The sequence below is a fragment of the Varroa destructor genome, unplaced genomic scaffold (assembly GCF_002443255.2).
Source record: "Varroa destructor unplaced genomic scaffold, Vdes_3.0 BEIS01000001.1, whole genome shotgun sequence".
NCBI lineage: Eukaryota > Metazoa > Arthropoda > Arachnida > Mesostigmata > Varroidae > Varroa > Varroa destructor.
The window spans coordinates 2,121,235-2,145,519 of NW_019211454.1; the positions used below are offsets into that span (position 1 = coordinate 2,121,235).

Here is a 24,285-nt window from a genome sequence, read left to right on the forward strand (position 1 = left end):
ACACAGCAGGTAACTAGGCCATTGGAAAATGCTAGGCTCTATAGGCGGACACTGAGTCTTCGATGTAAAGTGAGCAACACAATTTAGTAGAAGTACCGATATATAAAGCTCCATTATGTTACTATCTGCATAATTACAAAGCACACAGAGCACTTATTAACTGTTGAGTATTATATGCGACTGAACGGTTACTTTCACACGAGACTGAACCATATTAGCATTGGTACTTCCGCAATGGGAACTAATATCTATAGCGACTAATTTTAAACAGCGTTCTTTATTTACAGTTTTTCCATGTGTCATTATTTCGAATATATTATACGTAAGGGATTGTTTATGGCGGCTTTGGTCAAACGTGACGGCGTGTTAGGTTAAAATTGAAAGTTCGTGTCATTCAAAAGAACCACGGGGACTCGATTGGAACCAGAACGAAAATTCACGGTTGCGCATCAGGTGTACCTTGCCATGGCAGCAATTAACTGCACAAAAAATAGTCGATTTGTACAAAATAAAATAATAAGCACTTGGATAATTTAAACAGAATGAGATGTATTTATTGGACCTAATTCTGCCTGGAAACAGAGGTCTAAACTTAATTTGTTCCTCTACGGCGACGGTGAAAAATCGTGCAACCTCTGTTATCGAACCTAACTGCAGAAAAAGCCCTGCTAATGTAGAAGGCCATCGTTGTCATCTATCGAAACCCCTAATTGATGATCCAGGCTTCAACACATCGTACTAATGCAGTCAACTGAAAATTTTCCATTAGTGCAAACCGCGCGCTCTCACAGTCTGTGGATAGTTTCGACTGGTTCGGGAGTTTAATGGAAAAAAAAATTTTGCTATACGGCGGTTCATTATGTGCAAGCGGCCATGATGCTCTTCAATCGCTTGTCTACAATAAAAAAAAGATATAGAATTCACTCATAAGTTATTGCTGATCACCTCAATCTAAACTGCTAGACCCAAGTGGTCTAATAAACGATAAATGTAGGACCATTTCAAGGAGTATTGTTATTTCCGTTCATTACTGTCCGCTATATTGAGCCAACAATGTTGAGTTCCTATCAGCTCTTTTCACAGTATCAGGGAATCAGGTCGGAGCTTAAGATACGTCCAATTAATATGAACCGCTATCGACGCATTTTCTACGTAACATATATTATAGCTCGATCGTTGCCTATCGATGCGTGACAATAAGCTGGGTGGACACACAGCAGCTTTGTTGCTACTACGGCTACCCGCAGTAAGGTCTCAAACGAAGAGAACGATCCCATCGAACGCTTACAAAACTCAAAGTTGCGGCATTCCACTCTGGCAGTGATACCCGCTTGAGTCAATTGTTGCTACGTGAAACGCAAAAACCATTGTTCTGACTCGTTCGTTCTGAGAACTGGCTTGGTTTGTGCTTCTCAACGTTCTTGAAATAACAGAAGGGTTTTCTTTTTTCCAATAATTTCTCTCTGTGAAGATCGTGTAGGACCACTGTTGGTTGCTAATGATTTTCCCAAACCTCTCTACCGACATGGTTCTAATTAGAAAAGCATTTCTTTGAAATAAAGAGAAACTTAACCACGGCGTTATGTTAAGATAGGTAGGGATTGCCGTTGCGAAAAGACCTCTACTCTTTGTCTGCTTAATGACGGTGTTCCTTGCCGCCCATTCTTTCTCAGTGTTAAGACAGAATGTTCCAATATCGTCAACACCAAGTCCAACATACCCATGCCAAAGAGGTTTTGTCCTGGAAATACATGGTAACTACGCAGCTGGACGAAAAGTTCCCTCCAATCATGTTATACATATATAAATATGTTGATTGCGTGTCCTCGTTGTAAGCTTTCTGAAGGCAGCGGATCGTGTCGAAGAGTAATCAGAGGCATGTTGAACGAAAGGGCTTTTTATGTTCACGAAGAGCGTGTCCGTCCATGTAGTATTTTATTTATGTACTATATACAATAATCTTTTGAATATGTAAATTTCGTTTGGGGGGACACTGGGGCCCACACATCCCTAAATGCTACCAGTGGTTTAGGAGCCGTGTGTTCCGAAGTGCGGTGCTGCTTGATAGATTCATCCTCAAAGAAGGATATTATGTTAAGCTTGCCATAGTCGTTTAAAAGGTGCTATTATAATTTTGTGCTAATCGAACTTTCTTCGAAACACTTCCTTAGAGAATCATATTCGATCGACTTCCAGGAAGTCATCTTCTGTGGATAATAGCAATAACAATCGATAAGATACAAACATATTTTTTGCGAGCTAGAATATCTTCAAGTGGACAGGTTTTATATATGGAACTGTAAAAAATATAATTGTAGATTACGATGAATAGAGTTATTTTCCACGAAAATCCTCAGAAAGCACTGCAACGCTCAGCGCGTACTGGATGATTTTTTTTTTTACTTAAGACCCTATATATCTATTCAATGTATTTTTCCGTCTATGAAATAGGTAAAAAAAAAAAGGCTTGTATACGGTAGTGTTTGTCCTTGACGGTGAAGGTGATAACTTCGAACACTCACTCGTAACGACAAATGAATTAAGAAATCAATTGTATTAGTAATAATAACAGTGAGGTTGACCGACGAAAACAAGAGATCCTCATGGAAGCTTGTGTTACAAATTTCTATTTTGAACATCATCTAATAAGGCTTTGCCTCGGGCGCATGTTATGATGCTATAAAATATTTATACCAAGCCGGCAATTTATGATTAAATTTACATCTTCGTGGGATGTAAATTCAAATTTTGCGATCTAACGTTTTTCAACATGCTGATTTATATTTAATGTTTAACGTTTCTTACAAATATGTATCCGTTCATTGATGACTGGCGCCTAGTTATTATCTCTCAGCCGTTTCTACGCTGCGCTTGTAACGAATAGGAGGAGACAAAGAAGCCAAACTCATAACGAGGATCCGAGAGACTTAACAAAAATAAGAGGCACAGTAGTTTTATATGAAATAATATCTTAAATAATATTTCAACGCCTCCATTCGACCCATAAAAATATGCTATATGTATATATATATATATATATATATATATATATAGTGTGCTGGTTTTATTAAGAAGTTCTTTACATTGAAAGGTAAACTGAAAGGGCATATCGGTTTACCCACGTAATTGCTTCATACCATCGATTTCAAATGATCTTGATTGCTCCGCAGCCAACCCTGCGGCTTAATGATGTTGTCTGTGTCCTCTGCAGGTGGCACGCTAGTTCCCTCGGAAGGATTTTTCTTGGAAGGCTAAATCAGGTTTGACAGTTTTTCATTCTGGGCAACGATCAGCAGTCCCCTAAAGCAGAGCGTGATTTTACTGAAATTTGATTAGACCTGGGTCTTCGAAAAAGCATTGATCGTTATCCTGCTAGGTGGCTTTCAAATCAAATACCTCAAGCCTGCATTGAATCGGCGTTTGTGTTATTGCGTTAAAACTGAGATTTGATAGAACGTTTTGAAGACGAGCGAAATTTCTCCAAAAGTATGCTGTGTCTTACAAGAACGCTGTCGGCCGTTCACGGAAGAAGCGATCTAAAGACGGTTCGGTCGTTTTCGTTCGACAATGCTCATAATGATTGATTCATTACGGGAAAGATTGATAAAATCATTGCGAAAGTTAAGCAAGGTCGACATATGACGAGCTACGATATCGTTGCCAATGTGAACGTCCACCGCCGAACGACTTTAATCATTTGATGCAATATGAACTGACGCAAAAAGCGTAAGCTTTTTGCGTATTTTCATCGTATTTTCGTCACGGAATTCTATAAAAATGCAAGAAAATCCAGCCACTTCTAAAGCGGTCGATCACGAGTACCGCAGAGTGAATTACGCACACATGACTTACGCACCGTATCATCAAGTATACGAAACGTGCTCCCCTATATGTGGCAAAACTCTATCTGGAGGCATTCGAAAATGATCACTCCTGCTGCCGTTGTTGTTTTGTCAAATCATTGATGCGTATCAATTAGTTAGAAGATTACGATAAACTACTAAAAAAATCAACTGGAACAGACGTCGTCTTAAACGATGACAATGGCCTACCACACACACCTTTAGCTATTGGGCAAAACTGAGGAACAAATAAACAGAAACACTTAATGCATCCGCCATATAGGCCGGATCTTAGAGCAGCTGTTAACTGAGTTCAATGGAAATCACTTGTCACAGTCTTTCGCCCGGAAGCCGCAAAATTCTGTACTGATGGAATTTTGGTGTTTATAGAAAAATGGCAAAACATCATTAATTAAAATTCAGTTTATCTTAAGACATGCAAATACATGCTTCCATGTTGCCTTAACAACAGTCAAGCGCAGAAAAGAACGTCGGTAGTTAGGGATTTTCAATACTTTCGGACGAATAGAAGGGAAAAATAGCCAAGTTAACGATAGAAAGATCGAAATCTATATGGAGATTGTCGTTGTTTCATGCTTTTTTCTGTTGTATAACTGTTGCATTGCGCTTGCGAGCGACGCTACCTGCGGCGTCTTGAACAACATTCAGCGTTGAAACTGGGCTCACCGATGGTGTCGTCTCGAAACTTTCTGTTCGACTGACAACTATGCATTAATTTAGCGCATACAATGTAACAGTGCAGGGGACACTTCGGGGAAAAAGCAGGTATCTGGCAGTCTGGTTGAGGGCAAAGGGCATGACTGACTAATGAAACTCTGCTTCTAGGGCCGGTCGCGTGAGTGGCGATAAAGTGTACACGCCAGTGATAGCAACGAGAGGTTAGATAGAGAAGTAATAAAGGAGATGGGGGTATCGATGCATGATGTTGAGAGGCGTGATCTACTACAGCCGTAGTGGTCGCAGTCGTCCTTGTGATATCAATGACGTCAAAAATAACCGCTGAATAATGGCAGCGTTGGCGCGTACACTCAAGAAATTAGCACAGTAACTTATAAGTAGGTCGTGCATAACAGCAAATACATATGATAACGTGCAATATGTAGAACTCACAAGAAGCTCTCAGTACACTGTACAAATGTGTATATATTGTCAATGCATGAATCGTAAAATCTATATAAGTAGAAGGTGCATTCTGACATTGCATTAGTCTAAAGATAAATTTGTCATAACAGCAATCACTTGTGCTTTTTTTATTTATCATACCCATTTTATTTTCTTTTTAATGATTCAACGATTCATAACATACAACGGTTGTGCTTAAATAAAGCACGTTAAAAGTAAAATGTCTTCTTCCGTGCACATGGGGGGAAGATATAGGTAATGCAGTCTGTCACATTCAGACTCACACTCACAGAGATATCACTCAGTCTCGATGGTAGTTGAGGTAAATCTCTTGTTCGCATATAGGCGTGGGCATCGTTTAGTTAGTTTTGCCATAAAGAAAAAACATACGACTGTCTCGGCTGTTTGGTGCTGGAAGGTGATTGATGAAATCGGCCTCTCTGTAAGATTGTTGAACGCCTCTCACGACGACTGGATACGTGGAGGGTGACCTTACGTTGTTCAGAAGCGGCCTTCTTGTTTTTTTTTTGGTTGGACGAAAAGAAGTTTTCGTCTGACTCTTTTATCTGGAAAAAAACGGTCAATAACCAGATCGATCGGAATTTCATCGGGAAATAAGTAAATAGACAAGCCTCAAGGCTATTATAAAAATCATGGTAACTTTGGCCAGATTCATGCACGCTGCATATTAGCTGGTCCAATTAAAGGTCGGAGTTGGCAACCGATCGGCCGTTCGCACAGTGCCTGGAACACGACAGTTATAGCTATCTAACGTTAGTGCCATATTATGGCAAAGTTCACTCTGATTCTCTAAATACGGTGCGACACGACTAACCAGAATCCCATCACCAATAGTTGCCTATATATACCATAAGAGTATAATGAAGCCAATAAGTCAACATGAACAATTTGTTATATTTTTTTCGTTTTTGTATGCGGGCAAAACGAACAGAGATTCTATAGAAACCAGCCACCGTTGCAACATATTTGTTAGATACCGCGAATACCTGTGCCGATATGATTCTTTGCCTATGGGCACTTTCTTCGAAATCGCTGGTGTTTTTCCTGCTTCTTTGTATACGCGCATACTTAAAATGCAGCGCGTCCTGCCCTGTCATTTCGTCAATCAAACCGCCTCAGAACGTTTTGGTGGAAGTAGTCTATTGGTTAATTTAAAAATCTTGAGACGCCTTTTACTAACGACAGTCTTCCGCCCCTTTAAAGCTTTCATAACGTCTTCTAGGGACCTTAAACCACTGAACGTATGAAGCAGTTACTCCTTTGACGCGCTCGCTTTCGTTACGTCCCGTGTCATTCGCTGTTAAGCTCAACTCTGTTGGTTAGCACCGCGTAGTTGAGACGATGAAATTTTCTAAAGGTGTCTTTGTTTAATCTCTGACCGACTACCTCCAAGCTGGATCCTAATCCTTGCTTATTCGGATTGCTAATTTTAGTTTTGTGTTTGTTACGATGGTCAGAGAAGATCTAGGGCTGTACAAAGCATGATTCTATACCAATTACTAACCCCTGTGTTTCGGACGACGGTATCGCAACGATTTGATGTTTGCAAAATGATCAGATACACCTAGTGGCCTATAATGTCTATTGTAGCAAATATAATTTCTAACAATAGTGATCTAGAAATGATACAGAAGCATCACCCATGGCACTAGGAGACTAAGTCTGGTACGGATTCGAAAATCATATGGATAATTAAACGTAGACCATATGCCCTTGGTTGCTAATATTAGTCATCTCAACAATTCGATACTGAAAAACAAAGAAATCAAAGTGACAACCGGTGTACAAGATCAATTTTACTTACCTAGGGACCGTTTTAACTATTTCATGTCATGGATTCGCATCCTAACCCTTCGCTTGCGTAAAGCCTTCAACTATGACCATATACTTTTCTATACATTTACGATATCATATTTATTGCACATCTATATAATTCATAGGACCGCTAGTATAATTAATATATTACGCGAATACTGTTGTGAAAACGATCCCTTTTTTCATCGATACGATGCTAAACGAGAAGTACGTCTTTCGTCCTTCGACCAGCTACCGAGACTGCCTGCCATCTCCTGCAGATCGAACATAGCTTATAATTGTTTTTTCTTCCCAACAGGTTTACCTTTTCATTACGAACGTTTACTGCCAATTATCCCGCAACGACTACAGCTGGCATCGCTGTTACTATTACGCGCATGTGACTCGATTTAGAGAACCAATATCTTAGCGGGCGGAGGCATCGTTTTTTTCATGTTTGACTACCCCTGGGTATATGTTGACTTGCAGGTAGAGCAGGCATATGGCTGAACGCAAAGAACGGCCAGGAGGCCCGTTGTCGTTGCCGTAGATTGTCCTAGATAACAGCCGCTGCCTGTTCAGATATTACTGCTGCGGTGTATATATAACAGCCGCGTCAAGTCAGTCGACTATCGATGGAGTATAACTATTCCTAATGCATATAGATGGTATAGTAGATAGGTAAGTGGACGATGGATACGTGCACGTGCGTCAGGTCGGCAGTCAGTCGCCGGCTACATCCACTGCTGGTGCATTATCAGTCAAATAGAGGCAAGTGGCGGCTTGAAAAGTTTAAAATAAATTGCGACCAGGTGCGTTTTGCGTCAGCCGTTTCCTTCTGCCCCTCTTGCAGCTTCGGTCACTTGCCCCTAGTCATTTTTTCTTCGCGCGGAACCACTCGAGCAGCTTGCTTCAAAGTGCGCCATGGTTCCGTCGGTTATCAAGTGGTGTCGTGCAAGGCAGAGCTTATTACATCGGTAGGTCATTGGTCCGCTTGGTATGTTACGATGTGTCGAGCGGCCTCTATGCGTATTACTCAACCACGCGAGCACGCTGACACGTGCGTACGATACACATAAAAAGTAAAAAGGAAGCGAGACAGCAGGAAAGCAAAAAGGTGGCTTCGGAATATGTCCGTTCAGATTATTAGTAGACAACGACGAGGCAAGCTAAAGAATACTAGCAATAGCAAAGGTTGGCAGTATGGGAAAATGGCTTACCTCGACTGGGGATGCCAACTACGGTAGTTTTCGAGCTACGGAGAGCCAAAGTCTCAGACCCCAACAGTTTTCCTTTAACCCTCGGCTCCAGCTCTCCAGTGCCGCCCCTAGCCGAGCGAAAAGAAAAAGTCTCGCTTGCCAATTTGGTGCTCCTGCAGCTATTGTAGCGGCCGCAGCGGGGTGTACATACACATCGAAACATACATACGACGTACAGGCGCACCTAACAAGGCTAGTGGCAGTTCTCTTCTTTTACTCCCTCACATGCGCTAAGCAATCGAAACCCCACACCAGCCAGTCCTAAGTGCGTCTCCTTTTGCCAGATTCTCGAGGCGGAACGAAAGTAAGCAGACCTTGGCCTGTTTGGTGGATGGAGACTACAGCGAAAGACTGAGTTACTACTGCTGCTGGTGTTCGCTGGCTACTGCCCTGGCTGCTTCGTTGGACTATAGAGCTGCAGCGGTAGCGTTAAGGGTAGTCGTGGTAATGGTGGTAACGGAAATAGCAGCGACGCCTTACCGTGAAGAGCTGCCTAGCTAAAGTGGACTGGCGCATTCTATGCGACAGCGAATGAAAGAGCGGGAGAAACTAGAAGGATTGAAAAGGGAACGAGGCTTAGTGAAGGAGTGAAAAGGTTAAGATAGCCTGTTTCGTCGCGTTGTCGTCGTCGCTGTCGTCGTTATAAGAAAAGCTCCGCCAAAGACATAGGATCGTTTCCTGTTGTTACAAGGATAGTAATGACGGGAGCGACTTCGAGAACGTCGCCGTTGAGAAGGTGCTGTCGAAGAACAGCAGAGTGACAAAGGCAGCGGCGGCGAAAGCGGCTTGTAGAAACTCTACTTGTAGTGGCGGTAATAGTGGTGGAGGTAGAAGTAGCAAAGGACAATGCGGCCAAGGACGGCATTTGCAATTTACGGTTGGGAACGATCCACTGGCCGATAGGGCGGCGAACCGGGAATGTTCTACTTAGCCACTTGTCCACAAGCAGCAGCAATAGCAGTGGTAACGAGGAAAGCAACAAAGCCACCAGCGAGCCAGCCAACCAGGCAATGGACGAAAAAATCAATTCAAAGGAGTTTTAACCCCGTCGAATCCAACGCGGTTTGCGAAACGGGCGTGAATGAGTCATCGAATCTTTGAAGAATGACTGTAGGCCTTTCGTCAGTTCCGCTCCGCCGCAGCCTACAGACATTCTATAATCGTCCGACTATCGGTGAATGATTAGCGAATTCACTGAGCAGAAGCTTCCTTTACCTACCTCTTTTCTTAATGGTAGCAATAGTTAGAGAAGTAAAGTTGTTCTTCCCTCTCGTTCCAACGACGTTGCTGCATTCGATGCGAAACGTACACGGACAACGGTGACGTCTTTGACGTCATCGTTGTATTGGGAAAAGCAACGAGCGTTCGCTGCCAACGGCTCCAACAGGGCTTCCTCAGTTGCTAATGGGCGCTTGTGAACCCGCCGCTGCCACTACTACTGCTGGCCCTACGCCTGAAGCAATATAATGGCGCTAACGGGGGTGTTGACGGGAAAGTGAGAATTCTGCTTAGCAGCTCGCCTCTGCTGCATCCGCTGTAACCTTCAACCGTTTTTTGTACCTGCGCGTATAAAAGCGGTTTTGAGCGTGCGTGGATATGCAATATGTGGAGGTAAGTATATATAGAAATAAGAAATTCGACCGAGGCTGGTTGCTGCTTGCGCAGAATGAGAAGACACGGGAGGAAGGCGACTAGCAGAGCCATCATCATCACCATTAGACGAGAGGTATCGAAGAGGACAGGAATAGGATCAAGCTTACAACGGCTAGAAAGGAGCCACAACAAAGTTACGGCACGTTAGGGTATGGGAATAGCAGATGGTTGCGGTTCGGGAGTCGGAAACGGTTAGTAGGAACTCCCCTTACGAAGCGCCTGTTACCTTCTATTACATGCATCCACATATTAATATATATGCACACATGTGCACAGAAAACACTCAGTGTGCAAATAGCAACATAATACACATACGATGAGATGCTGACTAATACGATACCAGCATGTTACCTATATCTAACGCATATACTACTTGCATAGAACATCCTAACATGACCGGGCAGGGGCCGTATAGCTTCTCCTCTTCATCTTATCACCTGCGGAAAATCGCAATTGTAATGTGTACTATGGTATTAACTGGTAAACATCAAAGGTGTATGACCAACTCTTATGCCATCTTCAATAAAGGACCCTTTTCATTTCAATACGGTCTAAATACTTGTCAGACCCACGATATATCAAATTTGTGTGTTCGTAGGTGCTATATTAATGAAAAACGATCATTGGCAAACATGCATTTGTCAGTAAATGTGCATCTGCAAAAACAAAAACTGACGACTGTTATATTTACTGTGAAATGGTGCTCGGTACCACATTATTCCTGTTATCTGAAGCTTGCCAGCTTGCCTCTTAGCAGAGCTTGATTTCGGCCACGAACAGTTGCAGGCATCGGCATTTGCCTCGCTCCTCTCTTTAAGGCCCAACGAATCGCCTGTCCTAGTCTAGCTCCTTTAATCAGCCTACGTATAGCTAAGATACATAAAATGAGAAGTCAATTTAGAATAGACAATTCGTCAGACCAAAATGAGAAGGAGAGAAGTATGTCAGAGTTTCCCTTTTCACTCCGCTTGGCGAGACGACAGGCCTGCGGAACGACTGTCAACTGACAACTGGCTCCACGCCAGAAGCGATATCAGGCATCCATTGTAGCAGCGACGGCAAGCGAACCCTTAAAGTCTATCTGTGTAGAGCCTCATGCGCTGACCGCATTACTAACAGCAACAACGACAAGAATGAAGTCGCAGCGGAAGTTTAATTTCCTTCTTCCATGCTCCATCCTTCTAGCTTTCGTGGACTCTCACATCCACCCATGAGCCTATTCCATACATTCGTCGCTGAAGGCGTCACGCTGTTTCGGTTGAGCTCCAATTCAAACATCGTGCAACTAAACGAATAATACTCAGCAAGGCAGGCAGGCAGGCAGGGAGGCAGGCGGGCGGCAATAAGTTCGAAATCGACCTCGACTTTCCGACTGAAGGTCGTCATGAAATGTCCATCATTTGATCACGGATCGACCGAACAAAACTGAAGCACAATACAGCTAAGGCACAGATGGACTAATGATATTGTGAATAGAGTTGCTGTTACTTCAGAGACTGCCACTTGAGCATCATGCGCTTCGTCATTGTATTGCATTCTCGAGCTGTGACTTTTTCGTTTTAAGTGCATTCCCCAAGGCAGACCACTTTGAACTTTGAGGAGAAGGTCCTCTGCAAGTTTGCCATTACGATTGCTATTAATGTTACCACCTCTGTAAGCGTTGGCACATATGTAAGTTATGTAAATACGAACTGGTGGTAGGTGGCATCGTTCACACGTAGCGTACAGAGTCTTCACTTCAACGTGTAGCCTTCACTGGGTATGATTTGAATGCGGAGATAGAAACAATGAACATTCAAACGAAATTCTGTAATCGTTATTAAGGTAAGTCGTGGAAGAAGCCTCTTTAATCTATAAGGACTGTACCGGAGTTGCTGGTTTTATCAAATATATTTCAATAACTGATGCTTAATTAGCTTGACGTTTTTAACTGCCTATTTCGCTCTCTTCCTTGTGGACTAAGCCATAAGAAAAATGTGCGTATTTTTTACCGTCAAGTGAACAATTCAATTATCGTTTATGCGAGTCTCTTAAACGCCGCGGTACCGTTGAGGGAGCTGCTACGAGACGCCCATATTCCACCGTAAAGAGTATAGGTTTGATGATTTATACAGATGTACATATTTGCAGATTGACTGAGAGCTTTGCTAGTCGATCGTTTATAGCATCAACTCTGTCGGTGCGAGGAGTGCATAAAATGATAGCGTTCACAAGTGGAGTCAGAAGATGGGCCTTTTTTACACGAAAATGTTTCTCCATATAAGTTGGCAGACACTATGGAGCCCCGATTTTCGCTACTTCATATTCACCTCGTTTGACCTTACTCCCTATCACCGTGTCTTTTTTCGAATAAAAATGTGCCCTCGGATATATTTTCACATGGCATTGTACATTTTTTCTCAGTATATCTCAGCTAAAGTCTGCTGAGGGTAGGGTACAAATGTTTAGGAAAATTGTTACCAGCTTAAATTTTTTGATGGTATGTTGCAAGTGTTTAAGAATAGTAAAGTAGGTTGATTGTATTCAAACGTAAGAATAGGAGTAAATCTCTATGATGTCTAATGCAAACTAACGAAAATCCGGCTACATCTCCGATCAAAGATCTCAATACCACTGTATAGTCATAATTGGACTATATATTATGTTATTAACGGCAGATTCCTATACGGGCAAGCATATTGTTAATGCAGTGGTAATTACGATACCCTATAGACCATATGAGTTATATACCTTTATAGGTAATTTTGTACGTACCGCTTGTTGTCCGGTGTGTGTATGTGTAAACAACTATTATGCAATACAGATAAATTTAAGATATTTGACCAATTTTACTCCAAAACCTTAAATCTTTAGGAATCCATGTGGATTTTCTCATATATATCTCTCTGATTAAGCATGTGAACGTCCTGACGTGTTCTACATCGTAGCTGAAATAAACAGAAGCTTCTAGGACATGCCGCGAAGGCATTGAACTCTAGCCGTACTTCGAAGTAGATCAGTGTGGTGCGTAAGAAGCTGTTTCACGTATCAACCTGAAGAACAGGTATCTATGAAACCAGTGCGTAACAGACGTATAGTATAGAACTAAATCTCATATTTTCCGTTCAGCTTAACTTTAGTGGAACGCATATAAAAATTTAAAGAGCATATTGTCTGGCAGAAAAACCCATGTGCGTGTCTGTGTTCACGGCGATCAGTTGGCCGCTACCGCCGTCGTTGGCAGTCTTATATGTAGTAGTAGTATAATTAATCTATAGTTCAGATTTTCAGTGGTTGGAGAACAGCATCCGTTGCGCAGTATTGGCGCCGTTAGAAAGATGCAGCAGCATGTCAAACAAAGGCGCCAGAAAGATTGAGAAGGCTTCCAATATGAGTTAGGTCAAGTATATAAAAGGCGGAATCTAGTCTTATACGAGGCGATAAGGTCTTATGGTTGGTTGACCATGCTGGAGCAATCGGCAGTAAGTGCTTATATAATATCAGGACCAGGGCCATGACATTCACACAACCAGAACCACTTTGTTGTTTACGAAACGCATCGATCCGCGAAAACGCTATTCGTCTGTAAACTAATTCCTCGAGGTATTCAGAGTATTTTATGGGACTACCGTGATCGGCATGATCGATGTCTGCATACGAGAACATAAAGGATGAATGTGGAAGCTCTACAAAGTTAATACCTTTTTCTGAACCTCCCTTAATAATACGAAAAATTCATTTTAAATTCAGCAATCGCTAAGCGTGACCGGGTTTGGAAATTTAATCTACTAAAATACACAGACGGACACAGAGTGACTTAATTTTTCTCAAGCTCAATCTTCAATAGGGCCTGAATTATGTTAACAGTTAAATGAACATCGGTCCAGAACTTGAACTCACTTTTATCTAGCTTTCGTCTACGTATTGCGGGCAAGTTGCTCTCGTAGCACGGAATAGCGGATTAGAAGTTTCCTACCATAAGCTTGTCTTTGTTATTGACATAGCTTTTAGGTAAATATAAAAACATAAGTCCCCGTATAATTTTTAGAAGAACTGTTCGGAATGACATCCCTATCCAAGCTGCATTTGAATGTACCTCTATCATGACACATTTCCAGTTGTCGGATCCAATATCCATTGAAATGAACAAGTTTGACATCTTTAGCAATGTCACAGTTCACGCAAGAAACTTCGTCGCACATTCTCTACAACCGTTGCTACTTCTACTGCTGATATAGCGTATTCGGTCACTGCTTGTGATGTTACTGCTATCTCCGATGATTTTGAGCGGATCAGAGGGTAACACGCAAGCTTCTTCTCACACCAAGTGCCGCGTGTTGGGCCATCACCAAGTGGGGAGTTCCTTCCATGTCTACATCTTCCGCAGCACCGTGCGTACGTTTTTCGAATTCGTAGCTCGATGGAATTCAGATAGGTTCCATCATACACTATCCCTACTGGACCTATAGTCTCGTCTAGCCATCCCGCCTGCCTCGCTATTCTTGGTCTATGCTCCGAGATTTCTTATTATCGAATGGTGCGTGTTATCATAGAATATTAACCCCTCTCTGTTCCGTTCCCCTCCCCTCCCGTTCTTCGGGTGCCAGGATTGCCCTTGCCCTGTTGATGGCCTTTCTCCGATTTCTGTCTGAACCTCGTCTTTTTCTAAAAGGTATTCGCAGGCCCGAGCCGTGTTCTAAGCCCTGTCTTATGCCATCTCTTGGCTTGCGGCTAAAGATATTCCCGTTTTATAACGGGTCTTCAGCACTATTCTGTGCTTGTTTGCGCTCACTCAGCGTCTGGTTACTCAAGGATAGAGGTAACCAGTCCCCGTCAAAAACGACAATACAGGCTCTCCCATAGTGCTCATTGCGTCTCGCGCCTCCCGTCATCTTTCGTTAGCTGTCTGCATAGTAGAACTTTATCTTGAAGCCTGGCGATAAAATCTGCTAGTCTAAGCACCAGGTTTAAGGAAAAACCGTCTGCAAGGCCCGCTGGCTTGCCTTCTATTTTGATTCCTTCTATAAATTTACGGTGCAATCAAAATAACCCTTCTGGGTAACGATTCGAGCCTTTTGACGGTAGGCAATTGTTTTCTCCAAATCTTGGTAGAATCATACTTTACGTACGCAAATGTATATATACCGAAATTACGTAAATAAACAGTCAGTAGACTGATTTGGCATCTCTATAGGATAAAAAAAAAATGTTCAAAGTTAGTAATTTGCTTCTGCTATGAATCTTATAGTATGATGATAATGACACATAATCGGTACAGGATAAAAGAAAATTATCTTATGCTGGTCTACCCTATTATCAATTTAGGCAGAAAACAAGTTTGCAGACATTGCTAAACAGTAAAAACTTTTTCACTTAGTAAGTAAGGCAAGTTTCATCCGGTAAACAAATCATCGACATAGAAAGGAAGTAATGGCCCGATTCTTAGGGCCGACTGGCTTTTCTTTTACTCTTCGTACGTCTTCGACTTTTTCTCTGTCGCCCTTTATACGAAATCAGAAGGGGGCGAATAGGGCTGCATAGACGGGTATCGATTTGATGTTTTAGTTTGCAGGTAAATAAATGCGTAGAATGGACGGAACGAGTGAACAGACAAGAGAACGATTTTGTAAAATGGTCGATCCGGGGGCCTCCTTTTCTGGACCCTTCAGGACCTTGTTGGCACCGACACCGCTCACTCAGGCACTGCGGCCGCTGCAAACGACCTTGGACTTAGGCCGCCCAACAGGCGTTATGTCAATATATTGCAGTCTGCGCATGTTGGTGTGACTGCAAGGTAATCGAATGGCTATATACACAAGTATAAGCGCGCTGGTGACTAGCACCATATATTTATACACAGAGAATACATACGAAGCACGTTGTTGCTATGTGGTTGTGAGCTTGAATAGATCACATGGTTAGCCATCCTGCTTGCTTAGTTCAGAGTCAGCTTCTACAGAGCGCCCATGGCCGGTCGACTCAGGCATACGGCGAGGTTTACCAATCCCTAGTAAGTTGGTCTAAACGACACCCCTGGTACTCAAACCCTTAACGTCCTTCAACTCTGCGAACGCCCTCTCACTTCAGCCCCTATTCCAGCATGTTTGGAACTTTACTGCCTTTTTGGCGCTACACATTTATTATAACGCAGAACGATGTATTTTCAAGGCCTGTCCGAGCAATATCAGCTTGATGCATAAGCTGCGCCACGTTTTCTAGGCTGTGTCTGTCCTATTAACAACTATTGTTGTGGTTCATAACGTGCCGGTTAGACTCTAAAATTGTTATAACTTCTCTAACTAGTACTCCGATTATTTTCACTCTGCGTTCGTTACGCTGTTGGCTACGCTATCGCAAAAACTAAGATGTAGAGTATATAACATAATATAAGCATTCATGTGGAATATGTACCTCTGTAAAACGTACGAGGTATATGACGAGGCTGGCGAGAACGCTCACAAACAATAGAAAATCGATTCCATATAGGTACTATGACAATGTTGTTGCGTATGCAAAGTTCTCGGTCAGCATCTCGCGTTGTATGTAGATGGATAGATTTCCACTGCTATTGTCGTAGCTTATATTCAGGAATGAACCGCGTACGAGTACACACTCGTGACAAAAGGGAATAAGCCCGATTTGATTGGGTTTAGGGAACGGGTTCCGTTGTCTACGTGCGTACTGCTAAGCCGTTCATATCGGTGACTTCTAGCTAGCCTCTCGATACGCTGGTGCCTAGGGCTCTATGGCGATTGTTGCAACGGTGCAAAAGCATCTGGACGGCGAAACGGCTTTACCGCTAGCAAATTCAGCCTCGCAGACGCCGGTTTCTAACATAAGCACAGACGAGCTATTATCAGTAACTCATTGCACGATATGAGCTCTTCATACAACGTAATATCAGCTACCCGGCCAACGATTTAATAGCCGCATAGGTAACACGTAATAGTGACTTGAAGTGATTAGGCGTACATGATAATAACAAGTAAAGTATAATCCAATGTCAATACATTATCGTTCTATAACTGTCTAGAACGTGTATGCGTTTCATAACGTAGCTGGCCAAAACGTCTACGGATTAATGAAAAATGTCTACCTCTCCTTCGTCCGTATACCTTTTTAACACCCAACGAACGAATGGAGAAAACGGCCGACTTTTGCAAGCCCACTAAGCGCCATTTATATGCATATCACCCCCGTGACAAATACGGAGCAGTTACCCCAAACACCGCCAAGCTGTACGCACAAGTCTATACGGCGATACCTTGCATCTATGTTGGCGTAGCTTTGCTTCCCTTCGCCTACCTACGACACACACACACGTTACGAAACATTCAAGTTCAGAAACAGAGTTGATAAGTCGCAAATGGTTGAGTGTAGCTATTTTTCCAACCATTTCTCTGACTCGTCAAGTTCGTTAAGACACTGGGCCAGTATCAGCGGGGGCGAGGGCAGCCATCCCCCAAGATGGCAGATCTGTCCATCAATAGTTAAATAATATAACAGCTTGCTACTGTTGCTGCTACCTTCTACGAACTTATCAGTGCATTTAGCTGTCGAAGCTACGTACACTCTACCCATATATCTCATACTTACTTATATAATCGCATATGGCGCCGCCATCGACCTCAGCTGCAATATAGGGAGGTCTGGCAAATCGCATTTCGATTCGTGCGCCGCTATGTCCGGCATATGCCAGGATCTACATATGTGAGATAATTGCAATAGGGAGATACGCAAAGAGCGCTCGTGCTACCAAGGGCTACATTCGTTTAGCAAATGAAAACGTTCCCCATCACAGGATTATAGACAGTAAGAGAATGGTAAGTTGTCATAACAGTGGTGCAGGTAGGAACACCCAGATTGGTATCGTGACCGCGGACTCATCACGCGATTGAGTATCCATCAGTGCTTTTACGAGATACCGGTTCTATCCGCTATCCTTGCCTACTTGTTGAATTGGATTTATCATGGATTATATCTTTTCTCAATGATATAGCACTATTAGGTAATAAATAATAGAAATTGTTTAGGATATCACCGCATCATCATGAACGCGGTGCCAACAAAGAATCGTGTTAGCATGTCTAATATTATTTTTAACTTTTTTTTCCTTTTTCCAAAAAAAATTCTATGTCGTATATGGCGTCTACGTTTATAAGGGAGAGCGACAGACAGCTAAAATCCTACTGACATAATAAAAAACGTTAAATTAAGATTGCAAGTTATCTTAGTGATTCCAAGTCGAATAAAAGACAGACACTTGTTGTTGGATTAACCGGCCGGCCCGTGGTTCGGACAGTAAAGGATTCTGCTGGGTACCTCGTACAAAGGACAAAGTAGATCCCATCTTGGAGTGATTGCTCGAGCGATACTGGCGGAAATGTCGGAAGTAAATTGTTATTTTGAATGCAATATCTGTTGGAAAAAACCCTCATTATAGAGAAGCTCCGCAGTGGTTGATTTTGTCCATTCAGTAACAGCATTGTTTCCGCTAATTAATGTTACCTTAAAGGGGCCCGTTGTCCGCCTTTGCTGGTCTATTAAGACTGACTCGGCCTACACTTGTTGACCAACTCATTAAATATGCAGCATTGAAGTAAATCTACGAAGTAAAAGCCATAAATCCGAGGAGACATCCTAACGATCATGAAAAAGGAAAGTATTACCATAATCAGCGGGTAGGTGTTACCGTAACAAATATTCGATTGTAGTTGTCATGATAAATGGATGATTTTTAATAATGGAAGATTAACTGGAACTAATTGGCGGCCGTTTCTATGTTGCCTGGAGTGGGAACACTAACTAAAAGTAACTGCTCTATAATCTTCTTGTATATTTATTAACTGCAGAATTAGCTTTGGAATGCCACTGGGGCTGCCAATTAGCTAGGGGCAGACTGAGTCAAAAAGTAGGGGAAAGATGAATGCCATGCTGGCATTTCAATACGTACTCAATAGATAACAATGCTCATAGACAAACGCAAACAACGGGCGTAACTGTGATACTGTTGAAGGGTCACAACATCGTTCAGGTATGCTTTAAGAACTTCCAGTCCCTTTTTCCCGCACCCAAAGTTAAAAAAAAAAAAAAAAGAGGAAAAGGGCACAGCAGTAAACTTGATTCAAAGTTCTTTCTCACAAAGCAACCGTTTGGTAGCGGTCGGTTTAAAATAAACAAATCGAAACTGCAGCATATTCCTATTTCTTTTACTCCAATAATATGCCAACGCATACATATACACTTACGGATTACCCTGTGACCACTCTAATTAGTTTGGAGCTAATTCGAATCGGTCTTTTACAGTACCGAATAACAACTCCAGGCATAGGGAACAAATCAATCGGAACTTATAGCCTTGCAGAATCAAGGATTATTATTATTTGTAGAGTGTGAAGTGGGTAGAACACAAATAAGAGTAAGCTGCACTTCTGTGTAAACGAACCTTTACTTAGAAAATACAGAGGGTCGCAGTAATAAGCTCCACGAATAGCTCTGCTACATAGTTGCACCGTCTGCTATTTAGTATTGTTGAAGCCAATTCGAAGCGAAAAGTTATGACGAAAAAAAATCGTGCTGGACGAAGGGGTACAAACCCTCATTCAGCTAGAGTACCGCCGCCCGCACATCAGTCGTTCACTGTCTTCGCTCCGTGATGAAGCCTTCTTTTCAGAGTGAATATCAGTTTCTTATAAAATTGTATATGCCGTTGATAAATATATTATGGGCTTGCCTTGTGACCACAGTTCATCATGGTCGACATCTTACACACTCGGATTTTGTCGAGGCAAGTAAAAGGCATACCTAGAGCTATGCTGCAACAGTGACCTAACAAGATTTACTGCTAACAAATTTCCAAAGGCCAAATACCTTTCCTCATCTCTACCTGGGAGAAAACGCCTTGACAACGAACTACTCGTGCATTATTTGCCAATTCAACGTTCGTTGTAAATGAACAAGCAAGCATAAACAATTTGTCACAGCCATAGACGTTTATTAAGTAAGCATATATATACCAAACAAATGAAAGCCTATGCTGAAACTTAATTATACTATTATCTGAGTAAATTCGCTCCGACCTTCATTGGATTCTCAGTCCGCTTATAAGAGGTACCTAGAAGAATATACAGACTCAGAGTCTCAGATAATGGAAACTTTAGAGGGACATTCATAGATAAATGAGCGATTTTCCTCGCTTTGAATTATCATTTCAAAACAACAACAGATCGCTCGCCTTCACTACCGCGTCACTAATACATCATACCTCGATAGTGGTGTTATTTTCTTTAAGCCACTTTACTAACCATCCTAGGGCAGCTAAAGCTATTACAAAATTCCTCTGTTTAAAAAATATTGCCAGTAAATAGGAGTCGATTAGTAGCGCCGCAGTAAAACGGGAATACAGCCGTTAAAAACGATACACGTGAAATTGCAACTCGTGAACTTCTTCGGCAAAACAAGCTGGCAGCCTGAGTGTTAAATCACAAAATTCACAACAGACGTATCTGATTGTTACAATTCACAGGATCAGACCTTCAAGAAAACTATACTCTTATCGATATTTACAGACCTATAATTCGTCTCTGAACGAGATCAGAAAGTAATTGAACTGTCAAAGCCATTGCAACCCGCAAAAGTATAATTCGACAATTTGTAGTAGCAACACTTACCGCTAAACAGCTAACCCAGAGACATTCTCTTTCTTCTTTGTGTTCCTAGAACGTAGCACAATATAGCGCTAACAAAACAGAGAAAAAAACATTTAACTTCGCGCACCCTTGCAGTAACGACTAGTTCACAGAACATACCGATATAACAAATAATAACAAAAAAACGCCTGACATAGGCGATCCGAATACTATTTTGTCTTCATAATGACGAAAATATCCTACACAGCGATCAATGACCGTGCACGAGAGTAACACTTCACAAAACAATGGTTCGGCAATGGCACCGTGCAGCACTACATACCAGTGCGTTCTAAGCGAAAGAACGTGGGCGCACTTTAACAACGAACGAACGAACGAGATATGCGCACATATGCCTTCAGCACAACACGGGGCAAGGTCTTAACCGATTATCTTATTACTAATGCTATTGTATATTTAAGTAAGTAAAAGTTTTCGTAAAGAAAAGGCACTATTACTATTATCAAAGGAGGCACACTGGTTCTTTCAACTTAGGTCACAAAGCACAAGGCAAAATTCGTGCCAACCCCATGTATTGAAACACTTAGGCATAGATAAACCTAAGATGTTGAGAAATGGTATTAGTTAATAATTCAAGATAGGCGAAATCTGTATAACGACTATAGGGCATACAGGCGGAGTAACAGGCAGGGTTATTCAATTGATTGATGCTATCGACTGCTTCCTGACAACTATCAGCTGTAATCTGAAATTTGTTTTCGAAAAAATAAACCAGGAACTAATGGCGTCGATTAAGCGCAACAGCAGCGTCGGCGTGTTTTCGCATTTGCTTTACTGCGGTGTGGCCTGTCGCTACGAATATTGCATCACGGGTAGATGTGGCGAGAGGTGGAAGCGCACGTGTAGAGAAAGGAGTGAGGTAAATACAGCACCCACTTGGCTGCTCAACCCAATAGAAGTGGGTTTTCAACCCCTTAGGAAAGATGGGTGATTTAAGGTAGAAGGCAGCAAAGGAATGGGCAAAGAAAGAATGGTAGAAGAATAGAAGAGGGGCGGCGCGGATGAGAACGGGCAAATGAAGAGAAGGCAACCGCACGAGCTAGAAGGCACGAACAAACGAGAGAGAAATAGGCTGCAGTTAAGGCAGGCGTCAAGACCATTGAGCTACTCATATCCCAAAAAAAAGCACGCTTCGAGAAGCTCGGGGAAACTTGGAGACTGCCTGGTAGTCAGGGGAGCAGGCAAGACTGCTACAGTATAGGGTCACATAGTCACCAATAAAGTTTCCTTCCGACTCTTCTCCTTCCCACGTTTTCTCTATCTCTTTCGTTCTATGTTACAGAGACGCTAAGCTACCCCCTTCTGGGTAGAACCAAGACCCTAGCACTGCCTCTGACCTTTGACACCTGCAGGCCGTGGCAGGCTCTGCCAGCAGCAGACCGCGTAGCCGTGCCACCTAGCCTTGGCCACCAATCAGCCTCCAACAAGGTCACCCAAGACCGTCGTGGTGTCACAGTCTGGTCTTTGGACCTGCACTACTAGCGACCCCTCACAAGACTTAGTTTTACCATTATTCGCCTCAGTGGAATCTGTATGTGCTCATATGGTTCGCAGACCAATGTCAACGATATATTGAGTAAGAAGGGTGGACCATAAAAATCGACGTCAGAAATTCCCACAACGATGACATTGACGACAGATTTATACAACGAAACGAAAAGAAAAAAGAATATTTTATAGCTTTAGAAAATTGGACTATCTCTAAAAGAGTAAATATTCCTTTCGTTCCATTTTCCTCTCCATTCACCCTCGACATGTACTATTGAAAGTATGTTCACTAAACACGTGTATCTATCTAAGTGAAATATATTCACGATGACCTGCCGAAGTTGAGCACAACATTTATGGGCAAGTAGATGTAATTCTTCTTCGTTCGATTCTGTGAACAGCGGGAAGGAAATCGGGGCGCGTGATATATTATAGGTGTTGATATGATGCTCCACGAGCCGTCGCAAATGTAAACTTTCTCGCCTAGTTACCCATAACTTCAGCCACAGTTACATAATCTTGATAGCGTTGTTGTTCACTGAGCGGCTGCCAGTTCAATAATCTCACGTTTATAATTCGAGAAAAGGGGCACTGGGTCGGTCAAGTAGGGACAAATAAAAAACAGAATAGATTAGTTATTCGAACCAACTTGTTCATGGGAACAGCTTTTGTGATCATGGAAAAATGAACATTGCATATAACGAGACAGTGTCGAAGAACAAAGTACTACTATTGCGAGTTCAGTTTCAAATGCTCAAGCGAAGCGCGTGGCGTTCCCGTTTTACTAACAGTTATGTTTGCACACCAAACAGATGAGAGAACAGCAAAAAAGTGGAAGACGTCTGCGTTTTTCTTAAGCGATATGACTTCAAATCGATAGATGCTGTTTTTGATAGCATTAGGTGTGTCGTGAATTTCGATTTCTAATTATTCGGCTGAGGTAGTTTTCGTGAGCTTTATTAAAATTGAACAAAAAGCCAAACTCGAGGATGTCAATTAGAATCTACGGTGAGAAAAAAAAAGCGCTATCTGAGATCATCAACGGTTTGTTTGTAAATGATAAATCGTCTTTTCGAAACCCTAAAACCAAAAATTTTGCTGTGAAAATACGTTGTAAAGTTTAGAGAGAAGGACCAGCTATCATCACTCCGTACCACCGTACATTACCGCTCGTTCTGGCGTGTCTATTTTAGGCAGGTACTGTATGTATTCGTTGCGGATAACAGGTTTAATCGTTCGTGGGACGCTACTTAAATCTTTTAAATTTTGATATTTACTGAGAATTGAAATGTTAATAGCACACACGTAATGCCTGAAACGTTGCTGGTTTACTTATTCCCTAGTATCAGCTTTCTGTCTTTTCCTGTTCTTATATTCTTAGACTTTAGCTTTGTAAAATATAAATGCAGTCCCAAATATGAGAACCAGCTCGTCTGCTCCAACGCTCTAATTGGTTAGCAGAACGACGCGTTTGTTGAATCCACTTTAGACACAATTCATGTCATCGTTCTTGGTACGATTGTACCCTTACAGGGTCTGCAAAATGATCTGCAGAACGGTCGGTCATAACCTCTCGATTCCATAATAAACTCGTACTTACTAACTGCGATTTATAGGTTCTTCTTTGCTGCAACATGTTGGAAATGTTATACAATTACTGGATGAGGGAGATTAAGCACGCCTTAAATTGGCATCAAGTAGCTATAAAACACTTCATTGTAAACTATATTTGTGAGCTTCGTCGAACGAAGTTCGTTGAAACACAAGAGGCCCTGACAGAACAAAAAGATAATTTGTCTATTAATAAGCAAACATCCATCAAATTGCGACGAATTTTATGGGCACGACGTAGCGTAGATATGAACCAGTACATACAGCTTACGGGTGATGCTATAAATAGAACTATTAGGTATAAATTGTTTGCCCCCTCAACGACTAGGGCAGGGACGCAGCAATATGCGAAATACAACTTGTGCCAGGTTAAAATTAACTCTCGAATAAGTTGATTGAGAAACGTGCTACTGTTATGTTTCACCTATTAAATACCAACACTCGGTAAGTGATCAATAATCATGACCTTTACGGAGGATACTTTGGCTTCTAAAATTAATACTAATCATTTGAATTTGAAACAGACAGCGATATATATACATAGCGAGCTTCTAGCCGCTAAATTCAAATTTGGCTAGCGGCGGCATGCCCGCTATCAAGCCATTGCCGTTACGCTACAGGCTGCGGATGTGAGCTAGACGCTTATCCTCCCAAACCAACCGGCGACCAAATGTCAGATCGAATAACTGTAGCTGCTTCAGGGAACCTAATATCCTACTAACGTCGAATGATGTATAGGAACACCTGAAAGTCCCAGTGTGACCATATGCAATACTTCTTTAACGA

The 24,285-nt window shown here is 42.1% G+C and overlaps 1 protein-coding gene across 9 annotated transcripts in view; it reads right to left on the bottom strand.

Moving 5' to 3' along the window:
- LOC111246405 (uncharacterized) overlaps positions 1–24,285 on the bottom strand; it is a 108,809-nt gene that overhangs the window by 39,142 nt on the left and 45,382 nt on the right. For 2 of the 9 annotated variants that reach the window (XR_015319290.1, XM_086977697.1), the window contains one exon: positions 5,079–5,551. The exons of the other annotated variants lie outside the window; for them this stretch is intronic. Coding sequence is in view for 1 of the 2 variants with exons in the window: in XM_086977697.1 (XP_086833823.1) it covers positions 5,487–5,551 (65 nt within the window). In the remaining variant the exon portion in view is untranslated. Of the gene's footprint in view, positions 1–5,078; positions 5,552–24,285 lie in introns of those variants that run through there. 9 annotated transcript variants of the gene reach the window in all.